General features: G+C 33.3%; 4 protein-coding genes across 4 annotated transcripts; 3 read left to right on the top strand and 1 right to left on the bottom strand.

Moving 5' to 3' along the window:
* Nucleotides 1–448: 448 nt before the first annotated feature.
* On the top strand, nucleotides 449–3,078 carry TRIADDRAFT_28767 (uncharacterized protein; the record flags this gene model as incomplete). The annotated part of the gene is made up of 12 exons (XM_002115166.1): nucleotides 449–484; nucleotides 901–938; nucleotides 1,018–1,113; nucleotides 1,248–1,330; nucleotides 1,704–1,800; nucleotides 1,902–1,998; nucleotides 2,133–2,183; nucleotides 2,302–2,387; nucleotides 2,452–2,503; nucleotides 2,667–2,728; nucleotides 2,785–2,886; nucleotides 3,024–3,078. 12 exons carry the CDS (start codon nucleotides 449–451, stop codon nucleotides 3,076–3,078), a joined length of 855 nt encoding a protein of 284 aa, XP_002115202.1.
* Nucleotides 3,079–3,715: 637 nt separating this feature from the next.
* Nucleotides 3,716–8,262, bottom strand: TRIADDRAFT_28558 (uncharacterized protein; the record flags this gene model as incomplete). Its single annotated transcript, XM_002115002.1, has 8 exons — nucleotides 3,716–3,788; nucleotides 3,915–4,089; nucleotides 4,333–4,474; nucleotides 4,903–4,956; nucleotides 5,796–5,946; nucleotides 6,679–6,776; nucleotides 7,893–7,976; nucleotides 8,122–8,262. The coding sequence occupies 8 exons, from the start codon at nucleotides 8,260–8,262 to the stop codon at nucleotides 3,716–3,718; spliced, it is 918 nt and encodes a 305-aa protein (XP_002115038.1).
* A 534-nt stretch (nucleotides 8,263–8,796) lies between these two features.
* TRIADDRAFT_28629 (uncharacterized protein) lies at nucleotides 8,797–9,681 on the top strand (the record flags this gene model as incomplete). The annotated part of the gene is made up of 2 exons (XM_002115165.1): nucleotides 8,797–8,976; nucleotides 9,484–9,681. 2 exons carry the CDS (start codon nucleotides 8,797–8,799, stop codon nucleotides 9,679–9,681), a joined length of 378 nt encoding a protein of 125 aa, XP_002115201.1.
* A 6,572-nt stretch (nucleotides 9,682–16,253) lies between these two features.
* On the top strand, nucleotides 16,254–19,054 carry TRIADDRAFT_28606 (uncharacterized protein; the record flags this gene model as incomplete). Its single annotated transcript, XM_002115164.1, has 5 exons — nucleotides 16,254–16,361; nucleotides 17,777–18,006; nucleotides 18,331–18,640; nucleotides 18,712–18,785; nucleotides 18,889–19,054. Coding segments are annotated over 5 exons (888 nt in total), but the record flags the coding sequence as incomplete, so codon positions are not given.
* Between the last annotated feature and the right edge of the window lie 1,319 nt (nucleotides 19,055–20,373).

Below are 20,373 nucleotides of genomic sequence, written 5' to 3'. Positions count from 1 at the left end.
TATAAAACGTTACTCTGCGTATGAAACTACTCCGTGAATTATAAAAACATCACTCGGCTTATAAAATTCTAACTTCTATATAAAAATAGAAATGCGCATGGAGTGAGACTACTGCATACTGTAAATATAAAAAACATAATAAACATCACTCGAGAAATAAAAATGTTACTTTAGTACAAAAAGGCCGTTGGCTCTTAGACCACTATACTGTACTGTACGTACCGTACCGCACTTGTAATACTGTACTGTACAGTACACTGTGTAGTCAGTACTATGGACTTCTAGTGTGCGCCTATCTACAGTAGTAGTCCATGACAGAAATAACCACCTACAGTACTGTAGTGTTCTAAAGGAAACTTTCAAGGTTAAACTACTTGTACTCAATAATAAAATACAGTAAAATAAAATTAAAATTAATTAATCTTAAATCAAATTTGCGCTAATCAAAATGCCCAGGCCCGAACATGGTGGACCACCAGAATTGGTATAAAATTTTAGCGTTCTTTTAACCACGAATCGTGCGTGGTTGTAGACAGCCGCTTATTGCTTTTTGCTTTTTGCTTTGACTGATTAAGACTGATGTCTAGCAGCAAGTTTATGTCAGTATAATATCACTATTTCTGTAATAGCGGCAAATGTAGATTAACCTCTAACATTTTAGTATACTGTAATGTACGGTAGTGAAAAGCATATCTACATACTGAGATGATATTTAGAAAGTTCGACGATTTTAATGACTGTATTTTTTTCAATTCGTCATTGCTCATCATTAGCCTGTAATTCGCTATTTTACGATTATTATACGGTACAGTATATTATAAATTTTTTCACTTAGACTCTATAGTACTGTACATTACTTGGAGAGTTCTTAGGAGAAATTGTGATCTTCTTTTATTGTAGTACTATAACGAAAGAGAATCCACGAAGTATACTAACAAGTAAGAAGTGCTATTGGAATTAAACATGTCATGAACTTACTATAGTTTGAAATACGCGTATTTATTTCACGTACTTCAGTTCAAGAGTTATTGATGTCCAATTTCGAATGAGTGAGAGAGCAATGGAATTGTTGTCCTTACCATCGGGACAACCCTCATTGATTTTAGACGTCGGGTAAGAGCAAATGCCTAACGTAAACTGTATAAAATACTTTGTATAAGTCATAATGTAAAGTAACTAGTTACCTTTAAAATTATAAGTATCAAGTTTCGATAACCTATTGAACGTTGTTGTATTCATTTGGATAGATGCGGATCTGGCTTAAGCGGCGAAATTATCTCGGAAATGGGTCATTTCTGGATTGGGTTAGATATAAGTAAAGCTATGCTCGGTAAGCGGATGTTTCATGATAATGCTATCAAATTCCTGTAGAATCCTAAGTTCGAATTGGGTAAATCCTGTCTCATTAGTATATTCCTGTATGCCCTCAATATACTGTACGTACAGTGCTGTACAGTAAATGGAACGTTTGTGCCACTGCTAATAAGAGAATCCATTTTAGCATGAGCACTTCCGCTTAACATCCGCTGCTAGATATTATTAAGATATACTATCCAAGAATTGGCATTAATTGAAATTTTTAAGATACAGTATAGACGAACTATTCCTAAATTCAATAATAATCTTCGATAAATCAATAGTACTTCAAGTTAAAATAATACGAACTTTAGCTTAATGCTCCGATTTTCGTTACTAAACGTTAGATGTTGCTGCTTGGAGAGAAGTAAATGGCGATCTATTCTTACAAGACATGGGAGACGGAATTGGTTTTCGACCTGGCACGTTCGATGGTGTCATCAGGTACACCGGAGTAATCGTAATTTTGGGATAAGTTCAAACATCGTCAACGAGAATACATTATGATAATGTACTATACTTTTCAAACAAATTCAAATCTTAAGCATTTCCGCTATACAATGGCTTTGCAACGCAAATAAGAAACATCACAGACCAGCCCATCGTTTATATCGCTTTTTCTGCAGTCTTTATATCGCAATGGTATGAGGTGTACATATGCTTATGCACGTATATTTTGCAATATTTGATGTTAGTCATAGTACGGCATAAGAAAAAAATCTTTTGAATAGGCAACCTAGCCATGACTATCGTATTGAATATATATCATTCAATAGGCTAGGGGCGCCCGTGCTGTTTTTCAGCTATATCCAGAAAACTCTGAACAGGTTTTGAATTTTTTATTTAAGATAATACTACTAGTAACCTTACTCCAATATATGACTCATTCCTGCGACGATATTTTTGCTATCTTCAACTACGTATTACCAATAAATACGAGTATAGCTAGAACTGATCACTACAGCAGCAATGAAAGCTGGTTTTACGGGCGGTATAACTGTTGACTATCCAAACAGCACCAGAGCTAAAAAGTTAATTGATAATTGTGAATTACAGAAATTTAATGGATGTTAAGAAATTTTTAATTTATTTTAGGATGTTCCTGTGCTTATTCACTGGACAAACTGCAGCAGCTCAGTTACCTCAGGTCAAAGTTCTATATTTAACAATTAATACTCTTTACGATGGTGATAACTAATTAATAATAAACCTACTATAAAATTTGATAGATAACTTTTGAAGACATTTTTTGACTTAATTATATTATTTGACAGGCTTAAATGTAACACATCTTTATATATAATTATCAGGGCTTGGATACTACCTTTAGTCCGATCGCGAATGTAGTACAATTTACAAATGAAAGGTTTGAGTGTATTAATATTGTATTAGTAAATACCGTAAATTTGATACGAATAAATTGCGTAGATTTTCTGGTAGTAAAAACAAGCTAGCAGCACCAGCACATGCAAGAAAGAAAAGTAGAGATTGGATTCTTCATAAGAAGCAGAGACGGCGAAGGCAGGGCTTGTAAGTATTGTCTATGTTTTTGTAAAATTAAACTTCATCCTCCATTAACACTGAAGATCTGCAGCTACTTAGCAGACTTGACAAGATTGGTATCTTATGCTGAAAACTTATATGCGTAATCTCTTTTATATTTATAGCGAAATTCGCGCCGATTCTAAATACACCGGTCGTCGAAGAAAACATAAATTTTAAGACTCTTGATAATTAGTCAAGATATTTCCGTTATAGGAAGTAAAGCCGGTTCTTATATTTACGGAATGTGTATAAAATGATCAGTCCTTGCCAAAATGTTTATGAATGTCAACGATACAATGTACTTTGACGGCAAGCCCGAAACATAATTTTAAACTTTTATAATTCTGTTGACATTGCAAATCTTTAGCTTCGTCCAAGACCGCAGAAACGGTTATTGAAATATACAGTATACGCAATACCTTACTGCATACACAATAGAAAGATCTTAATTACGATATCGTAATATCTGAAATAATACTACCCAGTATTGTTTCATCTTACGCGTAATGCTACTAGAGAGTTTAAAATATACCCGACGTAACGTAGACGTAGACGTAAGGTGCTACAACTACTTTCTAGTACGTATGTAAGTTTAAGATCGTACAGTAGACCGTAATATCAATTCAACTGAATCTGAGCGTCGTGCCTATTATACTGTATGATCTATGTAGAAAATGGCCGATTACTGTGCTATGCTATGTCGATTACAAACCAGTCCCTGTTACGAACGTAGTCGCCGCGGCGTAAATCTAAACTTTACTTTCTGAGGAACGTAGTTTCACTTAATAAATAAATATTACAACTAGAGAAGTATTCATTTCATCCATCGAAGTAATTTTTTTATCGTTTCAATAGAAGACGACCGGTAACTGCTTCCAAAATGATTCCTAAAATTATTGCAAAAAAACTGTGATTGCCATAGAAAAATGGGTGATATTTAAGATTGTAAGAGTCAAACATAAGGTCAAAGAGATCTTACAGTGATTTAAAATGTACCAAGGAATTGTACTTACCAGTGATTTAGATAGTGAAACAAGGCATAAAGCTCCTGACGTTTATCAAATCCAGGTTTCTTAGGAATTAGTTTATGATAGGATGTGTAAAACGCACTTTTGAATCCCCCAAATAATTTGGCAATAGATAAATCAAATTCGGAATGACCATAAAAGCATGCTGGATCTAATATAACTGAAATAATAAGTTTGCCTTTTAATGCAGTTCTATCGTTCAAGATTATACTATTAAGTTATGCAAGAATTTAGATTCTAAAATTGCCTCAAGATATGTAATAGCTTTAAAATTGACATTGCGTATGGTACACTCGTAGATATCTATGATTAATTCGTAGTTATTATGATTCTTAAAGAAAATAGAATATTTGACTAATCCACTATATATTGTATATACGCAGTGCTATATACGTGTATATACCTGGCATATCTGGAGTTTCGGCCACATTCCCATTCCATAAATCCCCATGAAGCAGGGATGGTTTAATCTCAATCTCTTTAAAAAATTGGTTAATCTTATTTTCAAGACACGGCCATAAATGTCGAAGCTCCGGATCTTGATACTAATAGTAAATTAAGATAAAGCATGAACACAAACGATGATGTTACGGAGTAGCTTTAGCATAGTCGCTGCAACATAGTTTTGTAAGAAATATGGATTTGGCTATGAAGTTTTACATGTCTTTAATAGATAATCGCATATTTCTACGATATTATCTAAGTACTGATAAATTAATACTTACATGGATTTATTATAAATTGGCTGATTCTCTAATAAATTTTAGGTTCAGTTTTGTCTAAGATACTCATAGTGTTATTTTGTAGGCTTAATTTTCTTTGATATACGAGTATAATGTATAGGTAAGCAAGATTAATGCCTGAATGGGAATAACTAACGTACATAATCTCTTAAGAATGAATACAGCAATATAATAACCAGTCTTTAGTGTAAGTAACTAATACTAATAAAAAATTGCTATAATGAGCTTACCGTTCGATCTATTAAATTAACTTGATATTTTAGTCTTCGTTGCGTAAAAAATTCCTAAGGAAAAACATACAAATGCACAAGGAGTAAATACCAAAATTAATACTAACAATAACATTCCAGGAAATACTATGCTACATCAGGTTTTGAAAATTAATCAAGTTTACTTTTAATTAAATGAAAAGCAACGAGTGTAGGCCCACGGATCTTGTTCGTGGTTTAAGGCTCGTTGCACAGTACATTATGGCAAGCTTAATTAAGTAGCCTGTACAGTGTAATGTACCGGTATCTATACTGTACAGTATGTATATCCCTCAATATAAGCATAATAGCTAATCTATAATATTTTAATATACCGTACTTATTACCGTATTTATAACATAAAATTTTTTAAACTTTTAATGATATGGTATAGGTATGGACAATAAATTTAGTTATAATTAGATTGGTAACGACAAATACTTAAAAATACGTATATAAACTACTAGTAGTATATTTATTCTTATTCTACTATGTCCAATACCATGCACAGTTGCACATCGTGACAGGCAAATATTAATACCTTAAGATGAGTTGATATCGTAGATATTCACAGCAATGTACGTTACAATAAGGTGACTAAGTTGAATTAAATTTATATACGCAAATACGAGAAATACGAGTATTTCTCACATAAACTAATCTATACGCTCTATACAGTACATACACTACTACCATAAAGAAATCACCATTTCTAGAACCTATACCTAGTGATAAGTGCGTTCATTATACAAGTACATTACTCAATCGGCTATTGTAGCCCACAATAATAACAATCTACACATTATATTGTACGTATTTGGTTTAAGATATTACAGTATATAAACATGCAATATTGATTCTTAGTTATTTCTTACTATCCAGCTATTGCACCATGTATTATCAAGAGGGATATAACCACAGCAAGTTGTGGTATGAAATCCAAATTTTCGTATAGCCTTCTCTTGATCTATAGGGGTGCCTAACCGGTCTTCATTTTCAATCATTTGTAAATTTCGTAAGTGCATCCTTTTAAAAATGCATGTTAGATAGAGTAAGGCCTGCAATACTGAAATTCGAAAGATCTGTACCGTACAACGTAAGTTTCTTTTACAGTGTACATATACATACGATACATCAACATTTTACATAATATAAGATTAGCCGTAAGGTACTACCCTTACATGTACTGTAGTATGATCGATACAAACTGATGATTCATCACCTAACACTAAATACTGTACTGTACGAAGGAATTAGTAGAAATATCGGCGCAGCTAGTTACAACAGGCACTCCCTTCTGATGTTCCCAATAGACTATAGAAATTTTTCATCATGAAAACGTAGTTGGAACTAAAGTTATGCGTCTGTATCTTGTATTTACGCAATACTAGCTGTATGTTTCCAAATAAGTTCCTATATACGTATATACACGTATTCACACTATATACGCGTACCTCAGCATACATCTCTAACAGTATTTTCACTAAAACCCAAAAGTAACTTTTAAGTCTGGTAAATGCAAGCTACTTATGCTAAAGCCATCCCGTAGATATTTTCAAAATCCTAGAACACTTCCTACCAGAAACCTTACAGTTCGAATAAATCTGATGTCCTGATTATTTTATTAGTAAGTACTGTACTATAAATTCCGATCTACGTACTGTAGCTCGTCAGAATCTATGATATCTCACAACAATTTGCAAGTATGTACTCATAGAATGCAAATCAGTATCATTGGGTACTATTAATTTCACTAACCTTGCCAGCTGCTCGCCTAGTGAAGCTTGATACCTACTTAAGTTGACAATCTCTAAATACTCCATTACCAAAGCATTTACATTTTCAAATTGTATAACCTAACAATAAAATGATAATTATGCAAATATGTGCTAATGTACATTCAGTGTATCTAATAATAAATAGTTCGTTTGGATTGCTAAATCACTAGCTGACAGATACAGTATGTACACTTGGTAAACTGTATGCTGCACAATGATTACTCACACATGCTACTTTGTCAGATCAATCACTACCTTTGATTAGTTAGTCACAGAATTGGTCACTACTGAGTAGCAGCTAAAACTAGTTATCCAACTATCAATACAACTCAAAATTACTCGTTAGCAGTAAATTATAAATGCATACATCAGCATCCATAATATAATTAATTACTTATTCATTCATAAATTAGTAATTCATAACATTATAACTGTAATACTTTTTACTTTTTACACTGCAGTTGGGATCACATTGGGTAGTGTAAGTAACAAAATTATGATACGCCTTACTACTTGTATACAAATATATATATATATACATGAATTGTTGTCATTATGCTGTAAGTTACGAAGGATTTCTCAATGCAGGGAAGCTAAAGATTGAGTTATAATGAATCAGTTATGAATAAAAGTTGATTTCACTTTGGACCACGCCAACCAAATAAAGCAATTTTATTTATAATTATAATTATTTATGTACAGTACTGTATATACGGGTATACTGTAACACTAATTTAATTAATTAATTACTATCTTACTGTACGTAAAGTAAAGTATTGGCTAATATCTTAAATCACTCATACTTATTCCCCTCTTTGAATCAACATCATCTTCTACGTACAGTATTTTTGATTGCTGTAAAAAATCATAGGTATAATACCATAAGTATTAAGTAATCACAAGAAAAGTTGCCTTCTCCCAACCCAACAAGAAAGAAATAGGGACTTTTTGAAAGACAAGATTTTCTTGAGTAGTCTCTGTTTACGACTTACTATAGCTGTTCACAGTGCAGGTTTCCATCCTCGATTATAATAATACATAATATAACTAGTGATGTACTTCATGTAACCACATTCATACCAAAATACTTCAAAAATAGAGTAAAAGTGTCCGTTGAACTACTGTACAGTACATTTAGTAATTTCTGTATTACAGTAAGGCCCAGTAATTGTATACCATTTCATTCATTGTCACCTTGATCGGCTTAGGCACTCTAATAGTTTGAGTGTTTACGATCGCCAATAAACCTTCCATTTCGCCGTTGAACATTCTGGCAGCCTTCAAATAAGAACGTATTTTGCGAATATATCCGTAAGTCACTTTCAAATTTGGATCAGAATTCATTCGCCAGAATTGATCCTGTTCACTTAATCCAGATAAAATATCAAGTAATGTAATAAGAGAATGAAATAAATGAACGTACATGTTCTTTCTTGTTGAATTTGATAAAGACTCTTCCAGAGTCAGTTAGGTAACTTTTGCTACTACTTATACAGCCGCCACTAATATCGTCTACGACTTCTAAAGTATTCGTCTGCAGTTCCTTTTTAAGTTTATCCTCCATATTTCCGACTGTGAGAGGCGGAGATCTCTTTAACAAATTTATATCAGACAATAAAGTTTAAAGTTTATAGTATAAACTATGACATCTTTGTCGTGATAACCTAATACACCTCTAACCGGAGTCACACTGAATTTTTTCGCACCACAGTACAGTACAGTACTACAATGCTGCCAGTAATATCATACAGGCTGATACAGCTAAGCCAACAGGTGAGTCGGTCCGTCCGACTCGCGTACCGTAGTGTACGGTACTGCGTCTGTACAGAACAGTATAAAGTACAGTACAGTATACTGTACAGTACAGTACAGACACTAGTACTGTACAGTACTGTACCATACTGTACTGTACAGTACCATACGGTAAATGCCCATCATGTTCGGAGTAACATACTGAGAGTGTAGAGGTAACGCGAGATTTATGGCAGACTTGTAGTATTTAAGAGGAAACGACATGCAAAGTTTCATACTTAGTCAGCAATACAACAGAGTATCACAAATTTTACAAGGTAATTCAAAAATAATACACATTACGACTATGTTCAGTAATCTACTTCATGGTGGATCTTGGTATACAAACTATTACGCACAAAGCCAAATTCCTACAAAGGATATCGAAGAGAGTTTTGTGAAAGGCTCTGGGCCTGGTGGACAGAAAGTAAATAAATCGTCAAATTGTGTTATATTGAAACATAAGCCGACTGGCATTGTGATTAAGGTTAGCCGAAATCTTAGATAATTATGATAACCAGATGCTGCCTGTTTTTTTATTACCTTTATCTATCTGTTAGCTATTTAAATCTCATTTTACTGTACAGTACAATAACTGTGCATTCAGCATACATTATAATTATTATTATGGTTATAATACTGTATACCGTAATATTCCTACACTACTGTACTGTACACTGTACTGTACAGTAATATTGTAGCTCGAAATAGCTTGCATTTTATGACAACTGTGCACTTACTATAGATGTTATCTTATTACCAATTAGCTAAGTGAAATGTTATGCTATATCGTATCTAAAATACTACTAGACTATAATTGCATCGACATACCGCAACTCCGCAGGAGACTATTAAAGAGTACTAGTCCCTAATGCTACCCTCCTCTTGCTCTGCGTTACTATACGAGTACAGTATAATTAAATATTATTATTGCTGTAATCGCCTGCTAACTTTCATCATAACATTCTATATCATCTCCGCCTTCTCTCTGTAGTGCCATCAAAGTAGATCCCAATATCACAACAGGATAATAGCTCGTCAATTACTGAAAGACAAAATAGAAGCTTCGCAAAATTGTTCAAACAATTCACAAGAAAAAAAATTTCTTAAGCAGAAAAGAAAGAAAATGACCTCCAAAATACGAAGTAAAAGAAAATTAGAAATATTGAAAGACAATAAAGCCATCGATTAACAGTAATATAATTCCTTTTAATGAATGACTAAATAATATGGCATGTGACTGTATTCCAGTAATTCTAATGTAATATAAACACCATAAATGCTAACTCCAATCTTATATATGGAAAAGTTTGCTATGATGCGCGTAAACAAAATCGCAGAGTTAAACTATCACGGTCCTAGATAACAATTTCTCTTTTCGCTGATGCCACAATTTGGGCAGTATGCCACTTTCAATGATCTTAATGCAATATAAATAGTTTAATAATGCAATGTTTAATATTTTATTTGTACTACTACTGTATGTACCGTAAATAAAGAAGTAAAATTTTGCTATCTAACATTATCATTAAACCCTACGGTTATGCATTCGGCGTTGTGTTTCCACTCTTAGTCGTTAACGTTAACACGAGGAACTTTGATACACTCCTACTAGTAAGCTTACTGAAAAAGTCCTTTTATTTAGGATTTACTGCATTTAAATAGTATAGCTGTAATGGCGTATTATACCCTTATCTTAGTAATTCATTACCTTATCTTATGCTAACACGTTAGGTGCAGTACAACAAGTCACTGTATTCTTACATACATAACATTCGGTACTGATGAATACAGAAACTCAGTGCTGTCTACGCGTAGTCTGTTTCAAGCCCTATACTCAAGTATGAATTATAATTATTAATTATATCCATCGATTCTTAAATTCATTCAGATATTGCCTAATACTTGAATTTATCATCCTTTAAAATTAAATTTAGGAATCATCAGCTTTTGGTATTAGAATGATTATGTCAAATAAGTCTGCAATTAAAACTTGTGTACTGTTTATTAAAGAGTTTTAAGGTAGCATAACAGCTTACAAGAGTATAATAAATCGGGTCAATAAAGCACCTACGCATACGCTAAATGAAGAGTTCGCATGATGTTGATAGGCATGAGGTTCATTTCAGTTCATTGTATCAAAATTCGACATATTCCGCGTTTAATGCGGCAGATCTTTGAATAAGCGCTGTATGGTAGAAATAGAGTAAAATGACACCTACGTTTAACTTATCCCTACTTATTATTTTCAAAAGACGGTTTTACTCGTACGCAGGTACACTCAGCTTTCAAAGACCACTAATTCATCATCCTATTTACGAGCAAAAAGATCTGCTTCACACTACTATTTACAGTGCAATTACAACTCTGTAATCCATCTGCATCATATAACCCAGGACAGCAAGCATCATAACCTAACTAGGCCGATACATGTTAAACCGTTGAGAACTTTTAAGTAAAATATTACTGTTTCTATTACAGTATTCCGATAATAAATCTTGTGAACTTTCATTCAGCAATGATTTTGCTTGTACAAGTTTAAATTCAGTTGGTAACACTCTCGGGCTAACATTCTTGCAGAACCCAAACCTGTGGATGGTAAAGCAATTATACAGATAAATATTAAATAATGTCAAACCGTGCAAATCTAAATCTTATAGTTTTTAGCTATTATGAAATCATTAGAACTGCATTTATAGATCTTTATTGGTAATTTTTTGCACTACTAATTAATCAAGTATTAAAATCCTGATGAATAAGTCTATATGATCGTAAGGAGCTAATGAATATTTGGAAATCTAGGTTATCAATACCTTGAGTCGTTGTCAGTATGCTGATAATATATATATATTCGTATACATAAATTGACACATTGTAAGTTTTTAAGTATTTAGTTTTAGATAATGCTGATCTCCAGACAAATGATAAAAGTACGCATTTGTATGAAGAATTCTTTTAGTGCTCTACAGTAGTACAGGGACCTGTCAATCAACCATCAGGTCTTATCCAAGAAGTTAAAAGATGTGCGCGTAAGTACATAATGTATAATTATGCTAATACAGACTTAACTTAAGAGTTACAGCTACAGTTATTATTATAATGGATCAGGCGCATTGTAATAAAAGAAATTTTTAAGCGAATCGGATCAATGGTAATATCCGACTCCTAATCTAAAATAATTTTAAATTTAAGATGTATTACCCTTTTTCACCGTTTCAGCTGAGTTCTTGTTTCCGGCATACATGGGCTTAACTTCACGTTCGATGTCTTTTATTAACTCTACCAGCTTATGATACTGTGCCATAAACTCCATTTTGTCTTCAGTCACAGGTTTGATGCATGCTTCCGCAGAATATTCAACTAAATTTTTGTCAACAGACATGCTGTCCAACTACACGTTCAATGTACTGTACATTACCGCTTTTAAGGTGAGAAATGAAGTAATGTGCTTTACTTGATTTTTAATATACGTATAATGGAAAGATAGTAAACAATCGTTTAAACTTGACGAAAGAAGAAAAGCCGGAGTCCTCTTTAGCTATCAATGACTACGAATAACAGAGGAAATGCCTCTGACCCTCTGTAATAAGATTGGTACAGTACTGTACTGTGCTGTACTGTACAGTGTATAGGACATCTCAAACAACCGATCACTACTGTACAGTACTGTACAGTACTTTGCGCGTTCAGTAGAGATACTGTACATTGTACTGTACAGTACACTGTACGGTATACTGTACTGTACTGTGCAACTGTTTTATGCTGCACTTAAATTTAGGCGGTATAACTTTTTTTCAATCCTTCACAAGTTGATATCTGCTTCTTGGAGTTCTGTGTAGTGTATTGTCAAATGCTAATTTACGCATATGTGCAGTCCATTTTTCATACAATTTTTGAGTAATCCGTGTTTGCTGTATACAGTATAACTGTCAGTTCGTTTGTAAGCATTCTTTAAGAACTCAGACAGAATCGAATCACAGTACATACAGTACAGAGCATTATAACTAATAATAATACTGTAATTATAATTAATTAATTATAATAACTAATATAACCAATAAACGATAACGATTGCATCGTACAGTATTGATAAAGAGTAAATTTCGCTATCAGATCACTTGAATATTTTACTGTACTGTACGTTAATAAAGCAGAACTTAAAGTAGCTGATTACACTCTTATCCGGGTTTTTTAAGATTCAACTGTTTAACGACTAACAACTAGCTCACTGTAATTTCGCATTTACTCTTAATTAATCAAAATGCAGCAATCACAACAAGAGCTGTTAAATCAGCAACAGCTCGAAGTTCCATGCAAGAAGCACGCTGGAGAACAAGAAAACTATGAATCAACCAAAGATCCTACCGAGATTGATACCAATGTAAGAATGAATGCAGTGTCGTACAGTACGGTATATTCATTCACCCATACAGGGTCTGTAATAATGCACACCAAGCGCATATTATCTGAGAATACGCTTATGTTGCAAATACAATCATATATATTCGTACAAAACTAATGTAATGATGCATCTTGCATGGCAAATATACATGTTCTACTCTCGGCAACAAAATTTCCAGGTAGCATTTACTGCAGACTTTATTTTCCATCCAAATACGCGTATATATATCACGAAAACTTACAGAAATTAGTATGAAACTGGCCAGCCATTACCGGTTGAATCAAATACTTCATGTACGTATGTGATATAATACGATGTATGGCCTTCACAAGCTTAAACTAACTTAGGACTATATGTAACCCGACCTACTGTATCCTATTTGTAATCAACTAAGATTTTCGAAATGTGCAGAATTATAAATTTATAATATGCAAATTATACAACCTCCTGTAACGAGAATGTAACTTGTTGCATTCGGATTTCGTGAACGATATGTACAGTACATACTGTACTGTACATCTCGGCAGTACGAAATAAACCCTACAATCATACTGTAATAAGAGGTGAGATGCTCACTATCTATAAAGTAATTATTTCTACATTTGCGCGTATATCAATACATGGTTCGGCCAAGGATAATTCGTAATAACTAATTTGATACTTTTAGTTTTACTTTTGCTAGAGGCAAACGCAATGTACGCTTGTACGTACGTATAATCGTATTTGATATTGTACAGTACGCGTACAGCGTATGTTCAACTACTGTATGTACTGTACGAACTTGAGTAACTCAATAACATTCCTAATATGTTCTTTTAATCCTAAGGAAATACTGTCCAAAATTGTTGCTTGTGTCCATATAATTCGTAAATGGTAAACGTGTTAACAGTACAACCGCCAGCAAGGTGGCGCGAAATGAGCTAGTTAGATTAATAATACAGCTACTGTAAGCGCTACTATACAGTAAAGCTCGTAGGTACTATATTTGAAGAATCAATAATTTGGTGTAACTTGTAGAATTTATCGGCCTGCAAGTGTAGTCACATTAGCATAGAGGCTACTACAGTTTGCAGTTATGGATGGACATTATTCGAGCGAAAAGTTTAATAATTCCAATTCTGCTTAGCTTATGGATGACGAACGCCCTATAAGGCCCGGTATTGGACAAAAAGGTAAATTGTATTCTTAAATCAAAATTCCTAAATACATACGCGTACGTACGGTGTAAGAGCACAAGAACATGATACTTATGTTATCACGCAATATTCAAGCTGTGAAATCTTTTGAAGAGCTTGTAGCATCAGAGCTTCAAAAGCAGGTATAAGTTGTATAAATATCGTACTATATTTCGTTATCTTCGGTATTTACTAAAATTTCAACTATAGCCATGGTGTTATGCAAGTGTATTGATACTTATGGAATCATTTGGCCTTCTGTTTAATTGTCTCTGTAGGGGTACTCTGATGACCCTATTACACACTCTCCGCTCAAAAAACCTTTCTTAAGGAAAGGCGAAGGATCTGCTCGCTTTTATAACAAGGTAACGACTCAAGCTTTTATTATGCGCATATTACGAATTCACGCGTACAATACCAGTTATTGGCCCTGTTTACGATAGACATACGCATACTTTTAAGTAGATGTGCTAGCTATACTACACCTGTAAATGTAATACTAATGATACAGCACATTACTGTACATATAACGAAGTTCATGTACTTACGTACTAAACAGATTGATACCGATAATTTAGAAATATAGAAGACCCCTTAAAATCAAAAGCAATCACCTTGCAAATACTGAATCTAATAAAGATATCAAGAGAGTAGATGGTACAATTCAAGTGTCTCCCACCAAGAACTCTGAAATCTCAGATTCTACAGAAAGAAAAATTTTACTCCAAACCCAAGAAAGTATTGCAAAGTCGATCACTAATGAATATGTCGTTGACTGTGCCGATGATAATTATGACAAAGCTGGTCTGTCTTCAAGCATGTTAAATCATTTGTCCTTTACGCTCGAAAAAGCGTGGGAAGAGAAAAGAACGGTGTGGTATTATTACCCTACTGTAATAAATTTTACACCTTGTGGCCGAGAGAATTTGCTAAAATTAAGTCTCTTCTAGTCTCGAATTTACTCGTTACTTCTTCTCTGTAGATGGAAGAACAAGAATTAGAAGAATTTGTAAATTTAGAGGAAGCAATAGAAACCATGTCAGTCTCCTCTAATATTTCTCAAGCTCTGAGACAAGGTTTTGATTGCAATAGTCATGAAGAGAATAAAACTAAAACAGGTACTTTTGATTATAAATAAAATAAATATAAGATCATATAAATTTATTTAAAATCTCAGACAACCACCATAGTATATTCGATTTGAAAATTCCCTCATTTGTGTTACGTCAGCTACTAACACCATTATTAAATCATGTACTGTAAAGAACAAGTTCGGAATGAAAAATTGATAAGTAAAGGAGCAGATGAGAAAAAGGAATGTACTAATATGCAAATGTTGGAAGGGCCACTAGGATCTCTCCTACAACATTTGAAATCTGGAAAAGCAAATGATGACGATATCGTGGATAATTATAACGATACAGAAGAAAGAAACGACGAATGTGGTAATGTACTGGTGTCAATATTGTTAGTTCCTATAGATAAAACATTTACCTCAAACAGTAAACACAGCATACAGCTACTAAAATTTCAGATAACAAACGGTGTCAAATAATTCATTCTTACCTACAGGTAGCAAGTTTTCTACTGATGAAAGCTATGAATATAAGGAAATGGAAGATAATAATGCTAACACTTTCGTTGATTTAAAATCAAGCGTACAGTTTGGCGATGATAACAGCTGGAACGATAAAATTGATAACACTGAAAATAGTTTTTTACAATTTCAATCGAAAGCCATCAAAAATTCAAAGAATTCCAATACTAACAAATCAAGGAATGTATCCAATATGGATTCACTGCTAATATTTCCGGAACTGTCATCCGATGTAAAAGGCGAAACTACCGCAGAAGTTAACTTTAGTGCTACACATGAAAGTAGCGAATCACTTTCTTCTCGAAGTTACAATGTTTCTTTAATCCATGACAAAGTAAAACAGCTTAACCAATTAATCGGAAACCATCGCTTTAAATTACGACTATTGGATAATGAAAGAGAAGAAATTGCAAAGGTTTATTTTTACCATTATTCTTAAACCCTGAAATAAGTGTTTGAAATATACTTTGACTATATCTTAGTACTTGATCTCGACTCAGGTGAAAGAGACAATAAAGAAAGAGAGAGATGATTTCTTAATTTGGAAATCGCAGGAAATCAAGAAATTTAATGACATAAAAGAGGATGAAATCCGGAAACTACGTAAACAACGTCGAATATATGAACAGTACCGTAAAGATTCAAAAGCATCATTTAATAAATCTGAAAACGCTGATAAAGAATTGTTAGTGCAACAAGTAAGGAGTGCATAACATCATATTGAACCTAAGTAAATAACTCAGTAGTAATTCTTATTGATATAGCGCCAAGGAGGTATGGAAAGCATTGAACGTATCACCTTCAACTATTCACCACTGCTGTATAATTACTCAATTTAGATAATTAGTATAGGGATCCACACCTTATTTTATTATTAAACCGTATTGTCCGTCTGATTGTTGCTTTTATTAAAAACCACCTGTGCTATAAAACCTATTTCGACACAGGTTAAATTTCTTACACACAGCTTTCACTACCAAGCCTTGCATTGGTATTTCGGTTATCGTCTAGTATATTTTATAAAATCTGAACTAATAGATTAAACCTGTTAGAGCCCGTTCTAATGCCGAAACAAAATGAATTATATGCTTGACCAATCTATTCAGTCTGCGTCCTTGGTTCTGAAATCATCTCCGATATATACAGTATATATATCGGTCTGCTACTTCGATCGTTCGTTTGTCGTTTGCTTTGCCACATAATGTTTTTAATAATATAAATGGCGCTGCTCACGCTGCAGACGGAGCACTACTGACACACATTTATGCTTTATAATGTTTTTAATAATATAAATCGCGCTGTTCACGCTGCAGACGGAGCACTACTGACACACATTTATACTTTATTCGTAGAATTACAGTAACTTAGCTAAATTAAGCTCTCATTATAATAAAAACAATCTAGTCCTATGAATGGCTTTGATAAACGTTTGTCATTTAGACTTTTCGTGTCTAAACCCTCAACGTCGTTTAAAAACTCTAATTCAGCATATAAGTCAACTAATAAAAGTAACATACAATATCCTCTCACCAGGCGACCAAGCAAACAGTCCGATGGCGTAAATCGTTTACTGTATTAATCTGGCATACACAATAATGTTAGTTACATAGTAACTGTACAGCTCTATAATGCTTGTGATCGTAGTTATAACCATGATTGCAGCCCCCCTTTTATTTGCTGTAAGTGTAACTGGCTGGATCTTTGCAATGTACCGTTACCCTTCAAGTACGACTGTAAGCGTTACATTATTAGAATGAATTACTAACTACGGAAAATAGTAATAATAAATTTGTATTACGAAGGAAGCTTGTATAAGTTGCAATATGATCCACTTATTATAACTTTAAGAACGTGCTATTGTGTATCATACTTGTTAATTCATCGTTCCGATTTTATGTACTGTATACAGCTCTATCACTATTTTTGGGGGTTGCTATAACATTTATTATCTCATACATATCTTCTATATCTAGAATTAAATGTAATCAGCAGTGTTAAAAATTGAATTTTCATATCGTAATAGATAAACTGTTTTGCTTAAATTGTAACTATTCAGTGCAAGTCAGTCAATTAATGTGATTCCAAGATTGACCAATAAATGTACTATCTTCAGAAACAGATACTAGAGGACGAGTTAATCAATCGTGAAAAACGTTGGTCTGCAAGTGTAGCCCGTTTGCGCAATCGTATTGACGCTCTTGAGAAGCAAAACCAGGAATTACGTAAAGAAATTGTAATCCTAGAAAGATATCGACTAAAAAATTGTCAAAACCGAGAATTCTTGCATAATCAAAATAATCAGATCGTTATGAGAAAAACAAAGATTTATGATCATAATGGTAAGTACTCACCAAGTCTTGTAATCTAGAACCTATATGAAGCAGATATTTTTATTTTCTCTAATTAGAACCGACAAAAGTTACAACCGGTTCGAATTTCTCTACGGTTAGTACATACTTGTTTATAGTCGCAATTATTTAAAATGTTTCATTCATAATATGTGCTATTCTCTACCTCTGTTAATGAAGAAATGGCCTGAAGACGAAAAAATGTAACTTTCTTGAATTTTATGTACAGTATATAATACGCATTTAATCGATTTTAAAATGCCGATACTTATCTAAACAGAATTATATGATTCTCTAATCATTTAAATCTTTTGATAAGGTTATCGAACAATATTTGCGATTACAAGACCTTAATAGATAAACTTAAGAACACGCCAAAATGTGCAGTTCTTGAAAGTTATGAGCAAGAAGCCAGTGAGACAGTTGCTCACATCGTGAATTTAACAGACAATTACAAAGAAGTACAACACGGAAACGGAATTGTAGAAAGAACGTTTACCGATTGTAGTAGAGTAATATACTACTCTGATGGAAGCAGTAAAGAAATTAATGCTGACGGGACTTTATCTGTTAATTATTTATACAATGGAGATATCCTAAAGATAAGCCCGGACAAAGAGGTAATACAAGTCAAAGAGAGAATAACTATTTATTGGCCGCGATCTCAAGACTACGGTAACTAAAATTTATCTTTTTGCAGGTTTATTATTACGCAGCTACGAAAACACACCATACTACATTTACCGATGGCCGCCAAATACTCAGATTTGCGAAGTATGTAAGCAGTAGCTTTCTTTATATTTAGCATACTTACGTGGGTATGTAATTTCATTCAAGTTTATTCAAATAATATAGTCTGTTCGATTTACTATCACAGTAACCAAGCCGAGATCCACTACCCAAACGGAATGAAAATTGTCGTTTTTCCCGATAAAAGTATTAAATATATCAGTCCTGATGGAATGGAGGAGAATTATGAAAAGATTGAAAGCTTAGAATCGTCACATTCGGAAAAATCTAAATTACCCGATTCGACAAGGTAACGAGTATTGCCAACAGTCTTATTCTGCGATCCTTTATTACGTAATTACCAATGCCACCGGCTTCCATTTCCTATTGAACACAAGCTAGTAAACTGATAAGCAAGATAAATATTGTTTCCTAAATAAACCACTAAGAATCTGCATACGATAGACAATCGCGAAACTCATTGATTTTTGTAATATCGTATTACAATTTTCTTATAAGCATTGCTCTAAAACGGAATGTAAAGATCAGATCTTTCATATCGTTTAATCGTAAGGTTATTTAATTTACAAAAGTATTTTATATTATATCACGTATTAAAAGCACAATTATATCATTGTCATACACAGTTGCTCTTATAATGGACTAACTGTTGCTTATGAGAACTTGAGTATACCAAATTACCTCCCTGGACGAATGAAATATAAACAGCTGTAAAAACTATGCAATACTGTGTGAAATATCTAACCATCAAATATTGTCCGAGTGTTGACGAAATAAATATAACTTAACCTGTAAATCAAACATTAAGACTTAGCGAGACATTTTTTAGAATTCATTAAGCTCTATAATTTATGATATCCTGATCAACCTATGGCTCTCAAGCCTTAAAATATATGGTATGATTGATTCTTTAATAATATTTTATCCTGTATCAATCCTGTACAAAATTATGTTTACTGTACTTTTTTGTTACGGAACCGTAGTTGTATTATGCCTACAGTACTAAGACTATACTGTACACTGTACAGTACTGTACAGTAGCCGTAACCAAACTTATTATTTCTTAATATGAGTACTGTACTGTACAGTACTAGCTAGCACTTATAGATTTAATAAGCTTTCATGATAAAATGATATTTTTAACGATAAAGCAGTCAACAGTGTCTAAGTGAATTTTCGATTTCAAGCTGTAACGCTATTCTCAGGAAGTTCCTCTATATATTCGTCTAGAGAAGAAAATTAAGATACATAATTAAACTATAGAAAGTATGTATGATGCACAAGGTCCTGTAGCAGAAAAGACTCTGAGGAGTACTAGTCCAAAGACTGATAATAACAGTACACCAGCACTGACAACCCTGCTGTAGATAATAGTAGCAATTTTTGGTCAATATACATTTTTTAAGCCTAGATACTCCCACTTCAGTGCTGACATTTTTGTGTCTGCAGTATTTCTAGCGGTCCAAAATTTCAATACTGGCGATGTTTTTAGCGGTAAAGACTATATTATTTTATCACGTTACTGTATGTCAAAAATCCCCCCTCACTCGCTCATTCAAACGAGCAGCTGGGTGTTTATGCCCTTACTCGATGCCTTCGATTATAATTATGG

This window comes from Trichoplax adhaerens, genomic scaffold (genome assembly GCF_000150275.1).
Source record: "Trichoplax adhaerens TRIADscaffold_9 genomic scaffold, whole genome shotgun sequence".
Taxonomy (NCBI): Eukaryota; Metazoa; Placozoa; class Uniplacotomia; order Trichoplacea; family Trichoplacidae; genus Trichoplax; species Trichoplax adhaerens.
This window is presented reverse-complemented; position numbering and strand designations above follow the sequence as displayed.